Source organism: Lates calcarifer, linkage group LG12, assembly GCF_001640805.2.
Source record: "Lates calcarifer isolate ASB-BC8 linkage group LG12, TLL_Latcal_v3, whole genome shotgun sequence".
Classification (NCBI taxonomy): Eukaryota; Metazoa; Chordata; class Actinopteri; family Centropomidae; genus Lates; species Lates calcarifer.
Window position 1 is genome coordinate 24,571,821 of NC_066844.1, and position 24,721 is coordinate 24,596,541.

General features: G+C 40.2%; 2 protein-coding genes across 2 annotated transcripts in view; both read right to left on the reverse strand.

Moving 5' to 3' along the window:
• kcnb1 (potassium voltage-gated channel, Shab-related subfamily, member 1) overlaps positions 1-16,906 on the reverse strand; it is a 32,094-nt gene extending 15,188 nt beyond the window's left edge. The window contains exons 1-2 of the mRNA XM_018686541.2: positions 16,589-16,906; positions 12,755-13,406 (exon numbers count right to left, since the gene is read on the reverse strand). Coding sequence (XP_018542057.1) covers positions 12,755-13,330 — 576 coding nt within the window. The 5' untranslated portion in view covers positions 13,331-13,406; positions 16,589-16,906. The remainder of the gene's footprint in view (positions 1-12,754; positions 13,407-16,588) is intronic.
• Positions 16,907-18,048: 1,142 nt separating this feature from the next.
• ptgis (prostaglandin I2 (prostacyclin) synthase) lies at positions 18,049-24,520 on the reverse strand. The gene is made up of 10 exons (XM_018686518.2): positions 24,361-24,520; positions 23,776-23,899; positions 23,087-23,262; positions 22,833-22,979; positions 22,638-22,750; positions 22,358-22,539; positions 19,915-20,077; positions 19,412-19,593; positions 18,945-19,096; positions 18,049-18,370 (listed from the first exon to the last, which is right to left on the reverse strand). The coding sequence occupies exons 1-10, from the start codon at positions 24,429-24,431 to the stop codon at positions 18,214-18,216; spliced, it is 1,467 nt and encodes a 488-aa protein (XP_018542034.1). The 5' UTR covers positions 24,432-24,520; the 3' UTR covers positions 18,049-18,213.
• Positions 24,521-24,721: the final 201 nt, after the last annotated feature.

Here is a 24,721-nt window from a genome sequence, read left to right on the forward strand (position 1 = left end):
AGCCACTATCCTCACCTGTCTTTGTCTGCTTAGCTGTTCTGGATCCTCTGTCCCTGTCCTATCTGTCCGCTTCACCGGTCACCCTGCCCAGCTCTGCCTAACCCCAGCACTGCCACCTTCCAAAGCAAACCACCAGTCAGCTTCCTCCCACTTACAAACCTAACTTTGGTTATAATAAATCCACATTTTGAACTTTAACTTCCTCTGGTTCTGTGTTCTGCCTTGAGGGTAATTTACTTTGCTTATCACATGGACAACCTGCAGTAGGCGGCGTGTACATACAATGCAGGGCGAATGTGACCACAGTAAAAATACCTTTGAGATGTGATTGAACTGGGGATTTGTGGCATGAATGTGCAGCTGACAAATGTGGTGTAATCACATCAACATGGATCAGAATCTCAAAGAAATGTTTCCAAAATCTTGCAGAATCCATGCCACAAAGAATTAAATCAGTTTATTTCTTGCAAAGGGAGGGAGTAGGTGTTCCTAATAAAGTGCTTGATGGGTGTATTTCCGGAAATTGCTCCTGTGTGTTGATATTGTTCTGACACAGGACACACTTCTCTTCTTACCCGGCAGTACTGAACCCACATCCTTGCATGTTCATGCACTGACTGACGTAATACTGAAAAGTGCTCAGTGGTGCATTTGTTTGTAACCGTAAAGTGCCAATGGTGCAGTGCCTGGTTCAAATCCTGTACTTTTGAACTCACGAAAAAAAAGGTTAAATATAATTTTGTATTTCTTTTTGTTTTGTTTAGAAGTAGTGGTCCAGTCTGACAGTCAGTTAGGTAGGAATGTATGTGTTTCAGAGGGCAAAGTCAGACTGTTATTACCTCTATTATGCACACAGAAAAAACACACACAGTCAGTCAACAATGATGCCTGAATAGGAGGCAGCTGCAAATCTCAGCATCACAGAAATGACAGTTGCCATGGCAATAGTGACAGTGAACTTTTAAACATTTTAGTAATGGCAGTGAAAGGGAACTAGAGAGAAAGATGGAGAGTGAGAAAGCACAAAAAACATAGAAAAAACAGAGAAACAAAGACAAGGCTTGGACGACCTAGACTGAAAAATGTGAATGTCATGTATCTATTCACAGAGCGAGAGCAAGACAAAGCAAGATTACTCTTAATCCTGAACGCAAACGCATGCTTACTGTAGATATTCTACTTACCAACAGCGTGACATTACACCAAGTCCATATTTCACAGTTTGTGAGAGCTCAGATCAGTGGCCATTCAGTGTCAGTGCTGTTAATCCCTCTGAGAGTTACATTCACATTAACATGCAAATCCTTTAAGTTTTGATAACTGGACGGCCATAAGCATATAATTTTTAGTTATATTGGTCTTACCAGGTTAAAGAGAATATGTGAGAACATATTTTAATAATTCAGTTACGTTACAATAGTTGATTATTGTATGCTGTAAGCCCATAGTTACTGTTGCTATGCGGTCAAGCCTTCCATTCCATTCTCGCATAACTATGCTAGCTATTTACCAGGGTAACACTTGAAATTCATTTTTAAACAGTGGGTCTTTGATATGAGACAGCGGCAGACAAAAGCTTCTCAGCTTCTCATTTCTAGCTGACAGCCATAGGTTTCACAGCTTTTTCTTCCCCCAGCAAATTTTATCAGGTATGGCAAGCTAGCTAATTAAGCTAACGTTAACTTCATGAGCTCAGTCTTGAATATGCGCTTGATGCTCAGCCCGCTCAGCCCACTATGGAAATAACATTGTTTGTATATTCTAGTGTCAAGCTCGTTAGATCTAGTATTATAAGTAGGATAAGGAAAAAGACTATCAGACTATTATTTTGACTGCTTAGCTTGCATACTTGTTTTCACACAGTTTGTTTTCACTTTTAAAGTTACACAGGAAAAAGTTTTTAAGTTTAAGTTTTATTAATGTTTTTGGTGAAACCAACTTGCTGGAATGTAAATGTTCCCAAATCCATTGAAGAGCAGGAAAAAACAGCTAACTTTACCCTCAACTCTAATCTGAGCTTCAGCTCAGCTTCTGAATTTTTTTTAACCATAAAAAATAATGCAGTGTGAAATTGGAAGAAACAACAAGCTACTTAGCTGGACATTTGCTGCTTATGTTAGAGGAGACAAATGCTGTTAAATCCATTCCTTGTATTTTTGCTTGTATTTTTGGTTTTGAAAAGGCCCCAAAAAAAAAGGCACCCTGTAATGCTCTCACTTACAAGAGTGGAGAAAACCAATGCTTGAGAGACCTGCTGCACTTAGTTACAGTTGCTAAGCTATGATTGGACAACCACAGTTTGTGGGACAGTGTGATGATGTGGTGTTAGCGTGTAAGTTGTGTGTGAGACTGCATTTGGGCTTGCGTGCTGAAACCTGAAAGTAGTCCCAGTCCAGGTGAAAGTGCTCACCAAGGTGAAAGGCTTCTCGCTCCAACGGTCAAGTGCTGTCTCCCTACTCTTACAATCAGCCATTGGCTTGATGAATGCTTCCCCTTCACCTTAGTGGATTCTATTTCTGCCTCTTGCCTTCACACTTTCCACAAAGTCATTCATTCACCTTTCCTCACAACCCACAGAGTGGAGTGAAATCCACCAGTGGGAAAAAGCTGCAATAGCCACAACAAGTGGAGCAGCTTCTGGACCTGAGAGTTCTGATTTATAGATTGTGATGTTCTACATGCACATATAAATGTTGAGGAATGGTTGGGGTTGCATATCACAGTAATGGTGACATGGCCTCTCTGCGGGGCCATGGCCAGATGACGTCTCAGGGCCGCTCTGCTGTGTTGTGTGTGTAAGAAATGGTAAAGAAAGGAAATAAACAAGTGGTAAACAAAATTGCATGTAGCTGTTGTTTCCCATGAATTGATATGAAATATCTGCACTATTTAAAGGAGCAAAGCCTGTGAGCTACTTCACTCAGACAGCTCGAGTTGTGCTCTTACACTTAGGTGCATGGCAAAGTCTACTTGATGCAGCACACAGTATATCCAATTCACCCTCTCTATATCTTAGCTAACAATGCCCTGTCCACAGTTCTGCTCTGCACAAGTCCTGCTTCACCATTCATTTAAACTCTCCTGTAACAGTGATGCAAACACTTGTTACTGCTGCTGCTGCTGCTGCTGCTCGTATCACATTTTCTAAGACTCTTTTCCACCTGTAGGGTCTGATTCTAAGTTACTGTGGATGGAAGTTTATTATCAACACTCTCCAGCCCATGTTGCGCTCAGCTTAGTGTAAGCTGGTGGCAAATGGAGTTAACATTCTCTGTATTCACAGGAAATAAATCCATCCCACCTGAACTGACTGACTGAAATGGTTACCTTCTAATTCAGTGTGCAAAGTGGGCAAAGACATGACATATGGATCCATCATTGTGTGCACTTTCACCAACTGAACCAACAAGATATGCCTGGATGTAATATATTGCTTACTGAACAGGCCACTTGTTCAGTATTTATTGTGATGACTCATACTCATACACATGGCATATATATTTTTATAGACTGACGCAATGAGTGTCATGTGAAAAAAATTAAACATGAAATGTGATGTTAGATTTTAGTTTATACTTTTGAAAGAAAGTTGCGTAAGACTTTGACTTGGTTCAAACCCAAGATAACACAGTGTCAATAAAAGCAGCCATAATTCTACATAAAATATCTGGTAGCTTGTAGCCTGTAGCATTTTGCTAATTACATAACAACCATTGAGACAGAGGGAAAAAAACTACTGCAGCCATGCTAACTTTCCAAAGTTGCGAAATCAACAAAACCCACCAACTTTTTTCAGTTTGGATGTTTTCCACAGGTTCCCTGTTGACTGTCAGAGAAGGAAACTTTGTCACTAAGTTTTCAAACTCTTCTGTATTGCTCAAACTACATCACTGTTTTACAGCACACTGCGTCATACGCTCGTGTCTGATTCAGCAGTTGTGACAGTCGTTGATGAGCACTCTGCTTGAGGGACGGCACTGACACAGAGTTTCAATATTAATCACTCACTCACAGACTCACAACTAAGCTGTCTGAGTATGTGAGTGAGACTGTATTTCACTGGACAGTGTGACCTCTACGCCACCCTAGCTGTGAGACGAAAACTACCATGTTCTCAATAAAATATAAATAACCACTACACTGCCAAGGTCTCTCTTTACAGATAATTGACTTAAAGCATTAAAAGTATAACATAAACCTGCTTATCTATGTTAAAATAGCTTACATAGTCTTTTCTTTTTCAAAATGCTAAATATTTCCCTTTTATTTTAACAATACATGTGTTTTCTCCTCTGAACAGGAGGACATCTGTGCCCCAGAATGGCTCTGTTGCAAAACATGTGCCCATTGAGACACCTCATGATGAGAATTAATTTAGAAGATTTGTGTTTTCGATACTGCCACTTCTGTTTTCTCCTCTCACAGCAGAAACAAAATACTAACCAGATGCTTTTGTTCTTTTAGCCTCCGGGAATGTGGATGATTGTCCCCTGTATGAGCCTCGTTCCTCAGAGTTTAATCTGGTCCGAAGGCAACCACAAACTCAAATAGCTCAGCAATACTCAGCATGAAAGTGATTATCAGAGGTTTTTCCCCAAAGTTTTCAGGTTATTCAGGTTCAGCTGATTCTAACTTGTTAGGAGTTGCACAATTTATGGTCATAAGCTCATGCTATTGAATCTATCGCCATATAAACCCTGTATGAGTGTATATCACTGAAGACATATCCAATTTTGTTCATTTTCCTGGTCCTCAAACTTTAATTAACTTAAATCTCTCTGGCACTTTTTAGTACGTTGACTGTGTTTAATATCAGTTTAGTATTTTGAACACTTAAGAATTCATTACTAAACTGAAATATGTATTGTATATATGTAGTTCATGTTTCATGTGGACAGTTAATACACAATATATTTACCAGTCAGTTCTGATTCTGTTATTATATTTTGATGTTATTTTTTCATAAATATGTAATATGACTAAACAGCATAAAAAATATGACCATAACAATTAACTGAGGAATTGTTTAAAATTTTAAATATTAAGAATATCTTTAAAATGACTGTTGCAGACCCTATAGACCCAATCCAATGACGCATATTGATTCCCATATAAGAAATGGAAAGATGTCACACACATAGAATTTGAAGTTCTTCCCACAGGCTAAAATAAGAAAGAATATTCAACTATCATCATCTGCTAGATTCTATTTTTCCCTTAGTCATAAACCTGCGTCTTCATTTTCTGTTTCTCTGGCTCTGATTCAGCCTCCATGTCTCACAGTAATTTTCTCTTTCATGTTTACAGTCTCTAACACTCCAGATCTCTTTTTTTCCCTCTACAGTCTTTGCTCCTCAGGCTTCCCTCCTCCTGGGGACAGTGATGTCTTAGTGTCTTTCGCTCAGTGCTCACGTAACAGCTCAACTCTAAATTGAATGAACAAAGGAGCTGTCTAGCTCTGCAGAGGCAATGCACGATTCCTGACCACCTCCCGTGTCTCACCATTCACTTCACACACTATTTCTTTGGAATGACACGTGTTCTGTTCACCAGTGACAACATCTTTTCAAAGATTTGAAATACATTTAAATTTTTGTTAAACCTTTCTTTTCATCAGTTCTGTGCAATCACTTCACTTTATGAACTTTGGGATCTTTTCTCTGGTGACCACAGTTATATAATTTATGACACACTTGGTAAATTTTAGTCACCAAACAGGCAGAGCATGTCCACTGAAACAAATTCTGAAATAGTAAATAGAGCAAAACGAACAAACCGTCTTCACTAAACCTGTTCTGCAGCAGTGAAACCACCAAAGCCATGGCTGTGCCCCACTGCAAGCCTGAAAAGCTGAGATGACACTACAAATCCTGAACTATCCACTACAAAATGCATGACATGACTTGTACAATGCTCACAAACACGACTCAACCACTAGAGAATCAGACTTCTGCACGTTAACAGTGAATGAGCATTAAAATATGCAGCACAGGGTTAAAACAGCTACTGAATAGTCTCAAACTCTCAAACATCAACCAATTATGCAAAATATTTTGATAAAACAAAAAGTGATGAGATAGTGTACCTAATTATCTTGGTGATCCTCTTTGGTCTTTCTTGGTTATATGATAATCAGTCACGTTTCATCAGATAATATACCCCTAACACATCAAATGATAATCACCACTGCCATGGAGGTTATATAATCACCTCATTTGTTTGTTTGTTTACATGTGACTGAATCAGCATGAAATTTGCCATGAACATTCATGCCCCTCAAATGAAGAAATATAGATTATGAAAACCCCTGTGACCTTCCCTCACTTGCATCAGCCCAAATATTCAATTGTTCTAATGAGTGTGTGTCTTGACCGCAGCAAAATGCTTGTGAACCCAGTGATAGTGAGAATCCCATCACCTTTCCCACACTGTTACCATCAGGCCAAACTTCTGCTAATATTGTATAATCTACCAAGCAGACTGTTTACTGTGTCTGTAATAGCTAAGTTGGGGGATTATCAGGCCTTAGTGGACATCTGCATGCTACTGAGAGTTTCTTGTTTAAAAAGATTGCATTTGTCCTAAGAGGCAAAAGTATGTAAAATGAGAAGTCATGATTTCATCTGTGATTCTTGCTGTCACTACCACAAAAACCAGGTTTTGAGGACATAACAATTGACCAGTGCACACTGCTGGAGCTTTCAGCAAGATCTGGGTTAATGCAAGTGGATGAATGTAAAATCATACAATATATATATAGCCTTAAAGCTGCAATAATCAATATCTTAATATTGAAAATCATCACATGTAGTTGCCAGTCAGTTCAACCAAAATAACTTGGTTTCCACTCTGACCATTGTCAAAAATATATATTCTTTTACTTCCTCTCTCACTAAGTTGATTCAGTCTTCACCATATGTGAGGAGAAACATCTTCTGGAGGCCTAAACAGATATTTTTTTGGTACTCCAAACTGTTTGGCAGTGATATGCAAATGAGTTTGGCAATGAGGACACAGGATAAGGGAGGGAGCCATTTTTCTGCATTATAAGATCATGATCATAATTGCTCAGCAGTTACACAAATCCTCAGTGTGCCACCATCCATCTGGCCAAAAGTTAGGGGGGAAAAACTTATAGATCAAAACAAATCCAAAAATGTGGTCTTTTCAGTTTTGTTGCAAAGTGTTATGAGTCTAAAACCAGCAGCTTGGTTCCTTCTAGCCTTTGAACGTACAGGTTCTCTGGCTCTGTTCGTTATTTTACCGTCACAATTCTTCATTAATACATTTTGACAAATATATTAGTAATGTATGAAATACCATTAATTACATTAATCTAGGGAACATTTTACACTGAATGTCAGCCTTAATCTCCTGAGGCTTTCAGTCTGTCTGAGTAGGCTAGCTGACTGTGTGTTTTATGTGTGTGTATTTAAGAGGATTGTTATAGAAAGAGGAAGTAGAGACAGTGAGTTATATTTAAACATTTAACTTTGTCATGAGAATCCATTATGAACTCAAGGGACAATGTTCTACATTAGAATCTGTGTACTATACAAATATAGGTGTGTGTTAGAGTATGTGTATTTGCTTGTGGTCTCTTGATAGTGAAAATCGGTCATAGGTCAGAGCTGTTAATCAATTCCCTTAGCCCTCCCCTGCCCATAAATCTATTCATTAAGTGCACTGTAGCTAAAACAGAAATATGGACTAAATAAGGTTGGAGATGTTGAGTTTATATCACTTTAACCTTCAGAGGTTGCAGTAGAGTTTTTATAGCTGCATTTGAATCTGACTTAAGGGCAAGTTAGAAGAGACACAACCACTCAGAGGCACCGCTGTTGACGGGGAGACAGTGTGACAGGCAGAGAGAGCAACTGGCATGAAAGCAATCGTTGAGGCACTCAGTCGCTGAGTGTACATGATCCCATGCATCTTATATCTGTGCACCACACAAACCCAGACAACATGGACAAACAACCTGAGAAACCCTGATATGTTATTTCCCCTTAATCCGCTATCAAGCACAAATTTCTGACTCCAGTATCACATGGTCACTCTGCAGCTTCCTGCCAGAGACTTAAAAGAGATACTTGATACTCGCTGTATCACGGCTCTCTTTCTCTGTGGTCTTTGTAACATATAGGACAGGAGGACTGACACAGGTACACAAAAACATACATCCTGTAGATTCTTCACTGGCTCATACTGTAGCTATGATGTTCACAATCAAGCAGTAGCGCCCTCAGCAATGATGCAAGCACCATCTCCACCAACTTAAATGTTGGATGGTAAGAACAAATTTGACAAAGGGGTTAAATTATTCATCAGTGTGCTCTGCAGTTGTTCTGCAGGGACTTTGTGGGATTAGAGAGCTACTAGCTTGCTGCTGAAATTCATCACCATCAAGTTTTAAGATGTTTTGGGACATCTAGCATTTGATGTCATTAAGCATGTTGTGAAGAATTAGTTACGTGGCTAGAGCTGTTGGATTGCAGTGTAACATACCTAATGGTATGTCATCTGCATAGCAAGGGAACATCATGGCTTTATGTCACTTGACTGAGGGGAAGAATGTAAACTGAAAACAACAGTGCCCCTAGAATGGACCCTAGGTGAGCACCATAAATAAACCTATTTACAAAAAGAGAAGGTTCTGTTATAGAGAACCTAATGAGTTTAAAACTGTACCTTTAAGACCTACCCAAGTTTGTAGAGGATGTGGGAAATCAGTGTGATGAGCCGTGTTCAAAGCAGCACTGAATTCTAAAATGAAGACTATCTCCAAAAGAAGATCACTGATGAAACTGACAAGGGCCATCTCAAAACTATTTAAAACAATTTAGTGCTGGATCTTCATACCAAGGCAAAACCAAACCTGTGTCTCTTTCCCAGGTGAGGGCAACTAGCCTTCCAAGGATAAAATAAATGTTGATGAGGACTGCCTGAATGTTCCAACCTGTGGGACCCTTTACTATAGGACACGTGCCCTTTTTCGGGAGATATATTGAGGGTAGAAATGCAGATTCTAGATGATCAAGCCCCAACTGGGATACAGCATTCTAGCCTTGTTTTTATATGACTTCCTATATATCATCATCTATTTGACTGGCTGTGACTTTCCGGCTGTCAGAAATAGTGACAGATTCTAGTCTGGTAGCTCCATGTCTTGGATTCTGCTGCAGACTGATTTATGAGTAGGAATATAGCCAAACCACATTTATATGTCATCTTAAGTGTGACATGAGAGGAGCATAATTGGAATTTGTTGCCTGCCATCTGACGCACAATACCCGCTGACAGAGAGGGAAGTGGTAATTCTCCATTTCTGGACGCACGGAGGACAAACAGTGACAGCAACATTCATGTTCGGCTTTGGTTTCCTCTGTAAATTGTGTGAAGCCAAACCCATGTTGATATTAGATTCCATTTGTCCACCGAGCATCAAGCAGAATCTTCAAAATGGTGAAATGGAAAATGGTCTCAAATGTGATTATTTACAGTCATGCCTGGTGGAGTCCTTCAGTAACTGATGTCTGGGGAGAGGAAAATATTTTGACCCCTAAAATTGAGTTAAATTTATTTTTTTATTTCCAGATAAATTGTGCTCAAAATTGTAAATCTTATACTGAAACAGCCTAATAATTACATCTCTACTTTTTAAACAAATGCTTTGTCTATAAGTGAGAGCTTAAGGAAGGATTGTTTGCTTGCTTCTAATCTGGCAGTATCTGATAGCTGTGGTATTATAAATGACAGAAACCATTGAAATCTAAGATGATGTTACATAAATGTTTCTGCAGGTGAAAAGGCTTTTCCTTGGCGCCAATCTGACAGTTAGGCACTGCTTTGCCAGCGGTCAGACACAATCTTATTTTATGGTGACTCAAATTTGATTTGAGCGTAAGACAGACAATGCTGTGGCTTAGAAAGATTGTAAACAGAGAGAGGGAAGCTTCAAATTGGGCCCGAAGTCTCCCGGAGAATAATTAATGTGACATTTCCCTGACATTTAGTCTGAGGTATAGTGGAGGAGCCTGAAGAAGGGGCGGAAGTAAACAGAGATATGAGCCAGTGAGGGAAAAGAAAGACAGGAAGGACGACAGGACAGAAAGAACACAGGCAGCAACACTGGCTTTTTCTCCAAGAACCTTGACAGATGTTACCGCTACAACTCTGCTTTCTTTTGTCGCTCTATAACTGTGGACTTTAAAATGCAGGAACCAAGCAGGACTGCGATTATACACACACACTCACAGAAACACAAATAAACCTACTCTAATGTTCAGTACCCACTCCTTCAATGATGATAAAATTGTACTTTTGTTGCTTGGTAACCATTTGTTTTGTGCTTGTCTCTGCCATTCACCATCTGCTTATGGGCTTTTACACATACATTTCCTTCTCTGGCCGAGGATAGGAGAGCACAGCTGATGAGCTAACACAGGGACAGTCTGTGGTCGAAGCTGGACCGCTCGACAAGCCCACAGTTTGTTCCAGCCTATTAAAAAATGACGAAAACAATACATCAACCTCTATCACTGCTTTTAGTAGTTTGGTCTGTGGTTTCACATTGCCCTTTTAAGCTAATTAGGAATTGATAAACTCTACTTCTTACTGTGTTGAGGTTGCTCTTTTCTCTGGCATGCTATCCTTCGCCATAGGTTTATACTGTAATGATGCCAACCAAAGAGATGATGAACATTTATTTTAATGGTAAGCACTGCACCCACTCGTCAATGAGTGGCTATTGAGAGCTATAGATCAGCAGGAAACAATATGCATAAGCACTTTGCTGTGTCATTATTCAAAGTGAGGAGCACCCATCTTGGTTAAGCAATTTGAAAACTGTTCTCAAGTGATATTTTTGATAAATTGCAGATATGAAAGTGTGATAATGGATACATCAACGTATGGTCGACTCAGAGTGGTCATCTCCTTTTTGTAGGCTACAGCACTGTCTTAGCTCTAACACAATAAGCATTGATTTTACATCTCTTTGATTCCTATGAAGAAGACATTTCACTGACAGACTCAGAGCGCTCGTCTCAGTCTGTTTGTGGGGTAGCGCTGACAGTTCTCACAAATCTTCACCATGACAGCATCAGCTAGCACAAACTGCTAATAGTTTCATTTCCCATTCCTCATTGCTGCAAGCCAAACAAGGCACGGTGCTCCCTTAAAAAAAAAAACAAAAAGGGTTGGAAAAAGACAGCTTCCTCTTTGATCCCTCCAATCTAACCAAGAAGGGTGTGATCAAAGGCTGCTCATGTTTAACACTGTTGTGGTCTCCCAGGTTGCAGTTGCAGGTGTGGCTCTCCGAAAGGCCAAATGAGGGCCAACTCTGTCTTTGTGCACTGACTAAAGGTGAGCACAGCTGATAGCAGTCGGAAAATGTGGCCTTCAGATAAGGAAATAATGTGCAGTAGAGTGAGGACTTCAATATCTAACTATGATCAGGGGCATCCAACACATGGCTGTTGCAAACAAATTGCAGGGTTCCATCATCATTCAACCAAAGAGTGCATAAAATTAACACACAACCACACGGGCTTTAAATTCTAGCAGCTGCTGTGCTGTCACCTTTCTTTTTTACTAAATTCCTTGCTAATAAGGTGCTTCAGCAGTACGGTCTGAGTGTTTTCTTACCAATAACTGACTTAATCATGAGCTACAGTCCACACTAACTAACCTTTTTTGGGTTCCTACATTTCTCTCTTGCTCCACTAGTTCATTGACTTGACATGTCACAACAATCTTCTATTGATCAAAAACCTCCCAAGCACTGATTTATCTGATTGATTCAAACAATCCTAAATCATTTCTGACGGGTTATTTATGTGTACAAAAATATAATTTAATATTCCAGACTCCTACAGAATATCTCAGATTCAATTGGCTCAGGATGATGAAGGGTGGGGTTGTCACAAACAAACAACTGACAGAATGCAGGGAAAATTTCAAAGAAATCACTTCAAGAGTCCAATATGTATTTCGTGTTGTAAGTGAGGGCAGCTGAGAGGTATTGCAGTGATGTAATTGTGCATGACCAATGCATAAGGTCAGACAAAGTGTAAGCATGGATGTGTGTGTGCATTTGAACATCTGTTTGTTTGAAGATGTTTTGGTTTGTATGACCATTATTCAACAAAGAACATATTTTCAAAATGAGCTAATGGACTTTGATTCTAATGATGATTCTAATAATACGATTAAATGGTCTAAAAACTGTCACGACAACATGACATGTTAGTTCATTTCAAAAGACTTCACTTGCATCTCTATTAAGCTGTACTGAGATAAATGCTAATATCAGCATGCTAATTTGCTCATAATTAAAGTGCTAATGTGTTGTGATGGGAACAGGTATAATAATTATTTATTTAGTTATCAGTGTGATTAGAATTTGTCCTAAGGGGACCATGGGAAGGTCTGTGCCAATTTTCATGGCGATTCATCCAAAAGTTTTCAACCTCAAGGTGGTGCTAAATGAAATGTCAGGGGATCACCAGAATCAGTGAGTTTCAACTTCTTGGCACCAGGAACATCCGTTCCAGTTTTCATAGCAACTCATCCAATAACTGTTGAGATATTTGAGTCTGGGCCAAAACGATGGACCAACTGACCAAGAGACTGACAAACCCACCCTGCCATCAATAGAGTCATGCTGCTAAAAAAATGGAAAAAAGTAAACTTTGTATGTGTTTACCAATCACAAATTCATCTCTTTCACCTAACGTCCAATGACAGTTACCTTTGCTGCAACAGATGAGCTGGGCTTTTCCAAGAGGTCCCAAAGTTTCTTTCGTTTCTCAGCACAGCAAGTGTTGTCAAATTCTTCTCCCTCTCTGTCTTTTAAATTGTCTGCCTCTCTTTTGAGCTCCTCGTTCATTTGCTCCTTTTTCTGGTGGTACCTCGCCTGGCAACACGACTCCAGGTAGATCTCGTCGATGCCCCAGTAGTCGAGTTCTTGACTGAACGACAGGGCACACATTTCTTCCATCATGTGCAGCTTGCCCGTGCGGTAGAAGTTCAGAATTGACGTAAACGCCCCCGGATGTCGGTCAAAGAAGTACTCATTCTCCTCGAGGTTGTAGTCATCACACACCTCCATCAGAGTTTCATGGGTGTTGCAATCTCTTAACTTTCCCAAACGTGTTCGTGGTAGCCTATCTAACGTTCGCCACAAGACTTCATGTGGGAGACCCCCAACATTCAGCCTGACTCTGCGGAAACATGACTTGCTGCGAATGATGTCCACTGGTTCAGGTGGCAATGATGACGTTGAACGGGAGCCAGCTTTATTTAACTCTGCCAAGGATTTCTCCATGATGACTTTATGTTGTGTGAGCAGGCAAACATCCAGGGCTATGGACTACAGTTCCTGATTTCTTTCATTACGGTATCTAAAGGAATCATAAAACAAGAAGGCATAATTAGTATTTTAGGATTAGGCCAAGATCTCATGGTGCATACAGAGGTCATCAGACTGTGAACTAATATGGTGATAATAGCTTATGGCCTGCCATGGCAGGGGTTTCCAGCCTGGAGGGAAGGACACCACAAGGGCCCTAAAATACATCTGTTGAGTCACAAGATGATTTATGAGAGAGTTTTTATGCGTGTGTTTTCTGACTCATCCAATGCTTATTTTTTTCTTTTTCTTAAGGCCTATAAAAAATGAACCAATTCAAAAAAACAAAATATCTCAGTCGCTGCGTGTTGTGGGGACAATCACTGCTTACAGCTCATGTCCACACAAAGATGATAAAGTGTGATAAGTGGCCACAAACCAAAAAAGTTGAAAGCCACTGGTTTTCAAGGAGTATTTTCCAGTCCTAGTCCGACCATGCTGTCCACTGAGTTGATGGATAGATTGAAAACCAGCAAGTGACTGCAGGAACCTGGAGACTAGAATTTAAAATCAGTGGTATAAAGGGCTTCACGGCAGCAAAATGATAGACAGGTCTTTACAGCATATTATTATTTCAGGATATTTCACCATCAGTTACTGCTGTTGCAGCATCTGTAGCATCATTTCCCTTAAAGTCTTTTCTTTTTTAATTTCTCTCCTGCAACAATAAACATATTGTCAGATTAAAATTCTTCAGATGACTCACACCTATTAAGGGATATTGAGAGACACCTGACTTAATACTGTTCAGTCATCAGTTAGACAAACTACAGGGAGTTACTGTATCTTAGTGAACGTAATTTCCCACCAAAACTTTGTAACCTTAAATTAAAATAACTGCAGGGTCCTTAAGACCAAAACTAAAAATCATTGTCAGGGAGGAGAAATAAAAGGCAGATTATTCTATGAAGAAAAGCCTGACTTAATGTTTTTCTGCCTTCAGATAATTGAGTAAGTGAGAGAAGCTTCCAAGAACATAATTTCCCACTACTTTTCCCCAAACTACTTTAAAATCCACTCTGAATGAAACTCAGCATGGAACTGCGAGTCGTGAAGACCAGAACTGAAAATAACTGGTTTAGGGGGCTCAAAGGTAGTGAAATTTAGGACAGGTAAACTGAATTATTATCTCTGCTGTTATCACATTGTAGTATCTTCTTTGAATTCTTTTTAAATTCTGTGCTGAACCAACAATAAACACACCCACAGATGGAGATTCTTGAGATGACTCACACCTAATAGCCGGCTGCAGAATCAGAATCATATAAGCTATTTCTGTTCAGGAGGTTAACAAGACACATATTAATAGTATAGGTCCTCATCTTGTTTTAATCCTCATCTTGCAGCTAAGCCATGTATGGAAAGGGACCTTGCTGAATATGAATACGAATATCTTTATCAATAGAAATATGAAGTTCCCTTTAAAACATACTTGAAAAGAATCATTTTAGGAGACATATGGTGGCTGACAGTCAGATTAACCTCTTGGCAAAAACCCTATTGACCCTCACTGAACACGGTATTTTAATTATTCCCCCAGACACCCAGAAACTGACCAGTGATCCAGAGGTGAAACAATGAGTTGATTAATCGATTAGTGGTTTGAGAGAAAATCAATCAGCAACATTTTGGTAGTTCATCAATTATTTAAGCTAACAGGAAAAATGGCTTTTCAAATGTGGATATTTTCAACCGGAAATTCATCACTTCATCATTTTATAGAACACCAAACTGATCAAGACCAGTTGATAATTAAAATCATTGCTGGTTGCAGCCTTACTTGTGATGGTGTAAACACCTCACCTGAGGTGTTAGTTACACAGAAAAAATGAAGCAACTGAGCAACAAATACAAACAATTTTAACTTTGGTCTTCAAACTAGACTCTGACATCGAGTCCCTCTACATGTCCACAACCACACATGTCTAACATATCATATATTTGTGATAAATCAAATTATGTAGACAGAAATGTTATCCGAGGCATTTAGGGTCCCTAAAGATCTGGGGGGCCCCAGGAAGTTGAGCGCTCTGCCTGGTTTTGAATCCAGCTTTGGTGGTTGATGATGTTATAATTAATGATAAAATATTAGCCTTAATGACAAAAAGTATTTCCCCTGAAAACAAAGTGTTCTGGTCTCCTGATGTGATTCTGTTTGTTCATTTTGTCTGTATGTAGTAGTCTCCCCAGCCTTTTGGTTGATCTTTGCTCATTTTGACGCCCATGCAGTGCTGTGGGTGGGGACGCAGGACACCACAGTGATGACTGTGGTACAAAGTGAGCGCTGTCCAGTCTAATGGTGCTGAAACACCAGGAAGCGCTGCTCACTCCCTGAATCACGGCGAGCTCCCTTGGGTGGATGGTGGTGATGGGGGGGCTGCGAGAAGAAAATATATAGCCTAACATCCTCTCCTGACATAGAGCCCAAACATTTTGTGAACGATTTACGACCCTAAACGTGGCACAAGCCGCATATTTTATACGAATTTTTTTTTACATAAAATTTTGTTTATGTCTGTGATGAGAGCGTGGAAACCCAACAACACCTCAGGCCTGCAGATGTAATCGTTCATCACTGTCACACAAAGTTTCTAACACTTCACAGACACAATTAGGCTTAAGCATTATGTCAACATACATTACAAAGCACATACAAAATAGAAACACTGACAGACACTGTATAATTGAACATGTAGACAGTGTTATGTCGGCTTTTGGACATGCAGAAACAAGCTGCGGGGAAGCAGTAAAAAAGAAATGTTAATTTTGGAGCAGCCTCCACCCTCCTGTTTTATTTAAGTCAGGGCTTCGAGAAAATAATGTAGCATTCAACGAACCACAAAAACAAACAGCATTTCCTCCTGTGTAGCCTACACACTGCAGCCCACTGTTCTGCGTAGCTAAATTGAGAATGGAAACAAGCTCAGTGTGATGTTTGATCATCTAAACCTGCAATGTTGTGAATGCAAATCCTCCATCGTTAAGCATTCCTCATGTTATTCATTCAGGCTCCATATTGGTGCAGTTTAAACGCAGAGTATTTGTATGTGCCATTGATAATCTATTACAATTCACAGGTTACATATGATTCAAAGTCCAGAGATGGAAACAAGCTTAAAGAAAAATACCGTAGTGAGTTGTTGTCATCCTGCACTGAATCAAACCGACACGTACCGCTCTGTGAACAATCAATCCGCTGGAACAAACGCAGATGAAGCAGTAGAATTTTTTAAAAAGGAGGCGCCGTTATTGGTTTACTATTGCCAGGGTGTAAGCCAATCCATTTCCCCCTCCTCTGTCTCCGACATGGCAGAGTGATATCCTCAGCACGATCTACCGCCTATACCCGCCGGTTTCCTGCTCCTGCACATCGGCCCCCACCACTGTTTTCCGTCCCGAAGATCAACAAGTACGCCAAGCCAAGCCGGGAGCCCCGTTCGGACAGACTACCTGTGTTCCCAGTCAGCTGTGTGAGGAAGCGCCGCATCTCTCCGAAGGTGGATCCGTAGCAGCTCAGCGCCCCTCTACCACATCTGATTAACTCTTTCAGCACCGCGTCTTGACGCTTTGGAAAGATCGTTAAAAAGACAGACTTTATATGACTAGTGTTAGGCCGGGGTGTAGTGTTAGATTAAAAACAGCATGATGTAATGATAATATGTTAGGTAGATGTATGATCTGTAAAGGCACAGAGCCAACAACATGAGCGAAAATCAATGACAGTAGCCTCTAGGTTCAGAGAAACGATTTTACCAACCTTCTTGGTGGGTTTACCCTCCACTGCACTGTGCAAGTATTGGTGAAGGAAGTATCGAGGGTTCTTTTACTTAAGTCAAAATACGAAGACACTGATGTAAAAATACTCCATTACAAGTAAAAGCCATGCACTCTAAATCCCACTCAAGTAAAAATCTGGAATTATCAGCAGCAAATATACTAGAGGTGTCACACTCTGCAGAAATGTATAGGTGTGCTAAATTACATTACTGATGCATCAGTGCATAAGGAGAATTTGACTGTCATAGTTGGTGGTAGCTGCACAGTTATACAGTGTATCAACCAAGGGACTGGGCTCCTAAAGGGTCAAAAGAGAAATCTGGGATGCTGTGAGATGAATAGTGAGGTGGGAAAAAAGAGGAGGAAAAATGTTTTTAGACTAAATCTTTCCCTTTTTGTGAAATGCTGCATAGTTTAATCTCTTTATGCTTCAGATAGTATTTAAAGATTAAAGAGGAAATCACTCTGGGTGGAACTGCTGACAACCTACAGACATCTGAAACTCTATAAGGCCCCACAACTTGCTTTTATCCAATTGGTCACAAGGCAAAAAGGTTAGGGACCGCTGGTTTACCCTGTGATAATGCACTGTACTTTCTAAGCCCACATATTTCTTATTTAAAATCTCTATCTGAAATAAAATTTGGTAACTACAGCTGTTGAATAAATGTTGTAAAGCAGAAGGCACAATATTATCCTGTACTTTTTGTCTTGTCACCTTGGTATACAGAGTAACTGCCATCACTGATGTGATTTTGTGTTCCACATTTTGCTAAAGCCTAGAAATATTCATCTCGGTTTAGCCCAAAGTACTGAGGCCATTTGTGGTTTATAAAAATGAGAAATGTCAAGTTGAATTAGTTTTTACCTTTTTTAATAAAAAATATTAATTACACACAGGTGTAGTTAAATATGATACATAGGTGCATTCAGTAAAGACAACACACAATAAATAGTGATACAGTGCATGTGACAAAAAGGTTTATCAATCAACAATTTGTACATATAATCAAATTATCAAGTCACATTTCATCCTGCGTCTTTAGTCGGTATCGAACCTGCAGATCTCCGTCTGGCTGGAGCATCCCAAAGCCGTAGCGACTGGGATTAACTGCTGGCAGTTTAGCCTCTGGGTCACACAGCTCCACATCAAGATGGGTCAACAGCAAGAACACAAACCTAGAGAGACAAGCAGCGAAGCAGTTTAGAAACAGGTGACAAACCACACACTGATAAACAGGACTTGCCAGACTTGTTTTAGTATGAGAACATGTCGTTTCATTACATCCAGAAACTACGTGACAGAAAATCACATCAAGTAAATAAACCAAGTGAATGCCTAAAAATAACTGAATCCCAAAGTCTCCACATCAGCATTAATTAACCTGCTCCCCTTTTTGTGTGTTGTGGATTATGAGGATTTAACCTTTAACCTGTAAGTGGATATGATGTCTGACATAGACTGGTTCTCCCATCCGACTATCCTCTATTACCCTTAGCCTCTTTCATACAGTTCATTACAGAGTATAAGCCATTACTGTATTACAGCTTGTTGCTAATGATGATAGAGAACATGAAAGCATGACTGAAATGATAATGGGGGGAATATTATGTGGAGATGGATTTTGCTGGTCCAGTCTGGTTAATCGGGATGAAATTGCAGGAAATGCTTTGATCGCGAACGCATCGTTTTGAAACTTAAGATACATTGTGGAGAGATATGGGGATTTTTTTTTTTTTTTTTTACACTCACTGTTTAATGGCTGTGACTGCAAACTCCTTCCCAATGCACATGTTTCTCCCTGCGCCCCAAGGCATGGTGTAGTACTTCAATCTTTTTTCATCCTTGTAGAATTTATCCTTCACTGTAATATCTTCATTTAAGAAACGATCATACTTGAAGACCTGTTAAGATGAGAGAACAGACTTAATCACACACGTGCCGCTCCATATTGTCTGTTAAAAATAATACGCAATTATCAAGTCTAACCATTGAAGCCTGAACTTTGGGAATTGATCTTGCTCTCTTGCAAGTCAGCTCCTAGTTGTTTAATTTGTAGGCATTTAGCAGCTTATCCCCAAGGACGTATTCTGTCAATGATTTAAATCATACTCCATAATCCTGCCTCCAAAACCACAGTATGGCTTGAAATATCACAGTGGAGGTTCACAGCTATATATATTGAATGGTACTGCATTCGTTTTTGTACTCCTAAGTACCTGTGGGTCTTGGTGTATCTCTGGGTCCATTTGAGGGCTGAGGAAGGGGAACAGACACACTCTGTCCCCCTGTCTGAGGTGGTACTCCCGTCCATCGGCCATGCACAGGATCTTATCCTGCATCACCTCTCTGTTGATCATTACAGCGGCGGTGAGCCGTAGGGTCTCGCTCAGAACGCTATCTGCAGAATGGAGAAGACAGCAGAGTGGATGATGTTAGAGGGCTGTCAGCATGAGTTAAGTCAGCCGTGCCCTCAGGCATAATTTGGAGAGGTACCAAACAATTGCACGGATATGAATATATGAAGGAGGTGGTCGTTATTAAATTGAATCAAAAGTATAACTTTTATTGTCACTGTCATTGTTTTCTGCACGCAGCGCTTATCTTATTATTTCCCAACAAGCTAAACGAGGCTTTGTTTCCATCTCACTGGAGTGGCTAAACCCCAAGGTGGCGGAGCTCAAGTGAATCAGAGAAAAGGCAGCTAGCAGCTGTTACGTACCAAACACAGGTGTGCTGTGTGCTTCCAGCTGGTTGATGGGGCGACGCTGTAGGGAAGTGTCCCGGAGAGTAAGGCGTCTGATCTCTGATTTAACAGCCTCCATGGCCTCAGGGTGAGTGAGCAGGAAGCCAAGGAGCCAAAAGGCAGCAGGTCCAGCGTTACACTGAAAAGGAAAACACCCAGCTTAACAGACACTCAGGCCTTTATATAAGCTTCTAGCATGAAAAACTGCAGTAAAGTCAGCATATATTTTATATATGTTGATGTATAATGCATATAATGTAGAGATATTTTAGATTTGTTTTACTTTTGGGAACATATCAACCAATATTTCCTCTCAGTTCCCGGTAATGCTGCTGTCTGAATATGACTGATGTGAGGAGAAGCCAGTGAATCAATCCACACTTTGTAGACACTGCTGTCAGCCGCTCTGGGAGAGACACCTGAGCCTGTCAGACAGTAATTGCTATGAGTTAAGGGAGCTGTTCTTCTTACGTCTGCACATCTCAGGTCAGCTCTCCATTGACAGCTGGGGCAAATACCCAAAATTGACTAAAGGTGCTTCACATTGTCTTTCTGCCCTCTTCAGATCTTAAGATCACCAGATCTGATGCCTCAGACAATAAGAGTCTTGTTACCCTATCAGCTGCAGGCTGGGGAGTTTTAAAGGAGTGGATTGTGTTTTTGAGAATTTTGCTCAGAGTTAAAAGAGAGGTCTGATACCACTTGAATTCTTCTTCTTGCATGGATAAAACAAGCAAGATAAAGAATGTTAATAAGTGAATTTTAGATTAGGTGGTAGCCAGATTTTGTTATCTTTTTATGAAGGCAAACTAGCTATTTCCCCTTGATTTCACTTATTATACTAAGCTAAGCTAGCCGACTGCTGTCTTCAGCTACATATTTACCGTACGAATGTGAAGGGTTTGAGTCTTCTTATCAAGCTCTCTGCAACTATTGAATAAGCATGTTTCCCAAAATGTCACACTATTGCCTTTGGGTATTAGTTGATTCACTGGCAGCTGTGTAGTATACTGGGGTGAAGCTATGGATGCAAGACTCACTGATGTGGCAGTGAGTGACCTGCTTTATTTTACTTAAAATTCATTTCTTGAAATCATTAGTGATTCTTTCAAATAAATGTGTGGGAGTGAGAGTGTACCGGCACCACAACACATTAAATCCTCATTTGTCCTAAAGAAGGAATGCCACTAAAAAAATCTATTCCAGTCTATTTACAGTATATTTTGGTCAATAACATTGATTGTTTGCAAATAGAATGAGCAAAGAAACCTCCAGTTGGTGCAGGACTCATGATGAGGTTGCAGGTGGCTTTAGAAAAATCCTGGAATTGTACTTTACTCTGCAATACCTCAGTCTGCCTTTAACACATGTACAAGCCATATTCACTCTGGCACCTCTCACTAGTCTCACATCTAATCCCTCTATTCTCTGCAGTGGTGCTCCAGTTTCCGTCCCAGACTGAGAGTGTGCGCTCCAATATCCCAGCAGACATGATAACGCACAAACAAACATGCAGGAGGATTGGTGTCCTCTCTAAACCAGCAGAGCAGATGAAAAAGCCCGCAGTGGGTGGCCTGGCCACGGTTTCTCCCTGCTTAAATACTGTACACTGGTGTTACTGGGGGAACAATCAGTGTTCCAGTGAGACTGGCAGGTTAAAAGCTAAAGCCTTTGCAACTAAAATGTAGCATAGATGAGCAGCAGTCATGAAGACAACAAAATAGCTCGCTATCTCCCCCACCTGGCAGCACAGAGCAAAGACACCATGTTGCTCTGGACTTGTCTAGACTGGAGAACAACAATTTTGCCCTCACACCTGTGTCAACATTGTTAAGACTGGCAACTTTGAGCACTGTAGCCACTTGAAACTAAATAAATAAATCATACTTGCTCTGTTCATGGGTGAGGTTGCAGTTAATGATTAATCTAAAGTGAAGTCTTAGGTTAGACAGGACAAAGTATCCAGAAGAGTTTTATATATTGTGCTTTAACAACCTCTTTACCCTCTCATCCTGGTTAAATAACATCTTCAGCTGTTTTGAAGGCAGCAGCAAGAAAACCTGATTGACAGTAAAATTCTCAGGTATGAGTCTCTGAAACTGCGTGACGCAGAGAAAAGAGGAAGGAACTGCAGCTGACTAACACTGTTCTCTTACACGTGCTGCAATTACTAAAGTACAAAACATCATAAGGTGTCATGGAAACTGAATCACACAATCACAGCTGGCAAAACTCCACTCTGAGTTACAAGCTGAGGCAGGTAACTGGCAGAGAGGAATCCACTGTCACTGTATTCTTGGCAGGCTGAGCACTGTGGAGTGGAACTCAGGCATGCAGTTTGGGTGTGGAGAGCTTGGAATCATTTTTGTGGTCTTGTGTGTGTTTATGGTTTGCGATGAGACAACAACCCTGCTCTCACCTGTGTGGTCCACAGTTGCAGGAGTAAAGCTCTTTTCTGCATTTCTGCATCCACCCCCTCCCGCTGCAGGAAGTGATGGTAGCTCTGTTGCCAGGTGCTCGACTGTGACTCTCCGCTCAGCCAGCTTGGAGACAGCAGCTCCCACAGTCGCTCCCGGGATGAGTTGACTGTTTTGCTTTCCCCTGTTTGAGAATGGAGATAAATTCATGAATACCCCGCTTTGCTGCATAGATAAAAAACTTAAAGTAAAACTGTTTTACTTTACTGTTGTGCAGCTTACCTCGCTTGAGTGAGGAGCGAGCCAACTTGGTGAGGAGATTGTCAAACGTGCGGAACTCTTTGTAGACAGCAGCAGCATTGTCTTTCCTATCGAACAGCGTGAGATATCCAGCCCTGAGAAAAACAACAATATTAAAAAGCATTCTTGATGGTATCAATGCTGATGTTGTTTACAGTATCTTGCCAAGTTGGTTACCTGAAAAGCAGGCTGTAACACAGGCTGAACAGCCCGTCGTGTTGCCACTCTGAAGGGCTGCAGCCTTTGTTATCACTCAGCAGCAGGTTCTGAAGGTGCATATTCATGGAGCTGCTGAGCTTGGACAGATGGAGACCTTGAAAATGCCTGAGGAAAAAGCCAAACAAAAATGATGTTGAGATTTGCAACACAAGCTTAAAACTGATTTTTCTGTCGAGAATTAGATGTCTAGGTTTAAAAGAAGCATCAATTACTGTTCCATCCATTTCCTCTCTGCTGTGGGCTTGATGCTTGGCAGCTGGAGACTGAATATCCTTTTTAGGAGCTGCTGTCTGGTGCGGGTGAAGTCCAAGAACACTGAGTCATTTATCACAGCATCGAAAGAGTTTGGATCCAACAGCACTGTCACATAATGACCAGCAACTCTGACCTGCAGAGACATCAGTTTGATTGTTCAAATATTCTTTGTTTTCAGTTTTCAGCATTTTTTTTTAACCAGCTGTCCTGAATAAATAAAACTCTAGTTTTCTGTGTTTTAATTTGAGGCTATGTTTAATAGTTCTAATCAGTTCTAATCATTGTTCTACACTGGAAAAATAATAAGTTGTGGTCACCTCTGCAGTAGATATATTCGGCTTCAAAGTATCATAGGGGTCTAATTGAGTTGCTACCACCACACGTGAATGCTGATGTTCTTTTAACATTTATATACTGTTGCAGTCATGTGAAAACCTTGTTTTGGTGTGTTTTAGATCATATTTTTGCAGTTTCAGATTAGTAAAGGACTTCTTGTTCTTGTATGCAAAACAAAAAAAAAGATCTTTCTCTTACAAAGCATTATATATGAATTTTTACTCTATTTGAGAGTCAAATTCTTATTTTCATAAAACGCAAAACAGCTTCTTGCTTCCTTTAATGTCAGTCGATCTTTATCAGAACTTACTGTGAATATATCCCCATGTTTTTCTTTCATCCGAGCCAAAAACTTTGCAGCATCCTTTCCAAACTCGAGCGCGTGCCCCAGCCATGGAATGAAACCTTTGTCCAGAGGTGGCTCATTTTTCTGCCTGAGAAGTAGAAGGAAACTCATTAAATTACAACAATGTGTTAGAGTTGGTTTATCTACATTTCAATCAGTCATGAATCTCAACCAACAGGTTGAGAGTTAATGTGAAGTCATGACAAAAGAACTTTTTCACTCAAGCTTAAAAGCCATGCTGCACGTAGACCACATTTTAAGTCACAATTTTAATTTATATTGTGGTTTAAAAATGACACTTAATGTTCTCTGTGTTCAATTTGATCAGTCATGTCATTTCAATATTTTAAAGAAGCCATAATCTAGTATATCTTATACTACTCAATAATATATCTGATTATCTAAAATAACAATAGTAAAACTTTATAACACATGCAAAATATGCCTTTGTAGTATTTTACAAACTTCCAGACTCATAAAACATATTAAATGAAACTTTGTTAATAATTCAATAGTTGCAAAAATAAACGTATTAATAAATGGCTTTACCTTGTACGAGTGGAGTAAAGGAGGATTAGTATAAGCAGTCCATTAAGCAGTAAGAATATTGTCCATACCATGTTTCTGTGAGGTCTGATACTGTACTCGTGCTGTCCCGCAGAAAATGTACTCCATAGCCACTGGTGACTGCCTTATATCTGTGATCCTGACTCAGCTGTAACTACAGCATGTCAGGAGGCGTGGAAAGGTGTGGCCGGTGAAACAAGGTGTTGCACCACAGTCAGCAGCAGACAGTGACAATCACGACAGAAACCACCACATCCACAAACCGAAAAGATTCAAAATGACACTGAACTATTTCTGTTATTTATAGTCTAGTTCACATTAAGTTAGGCGTTTCAGAATACTC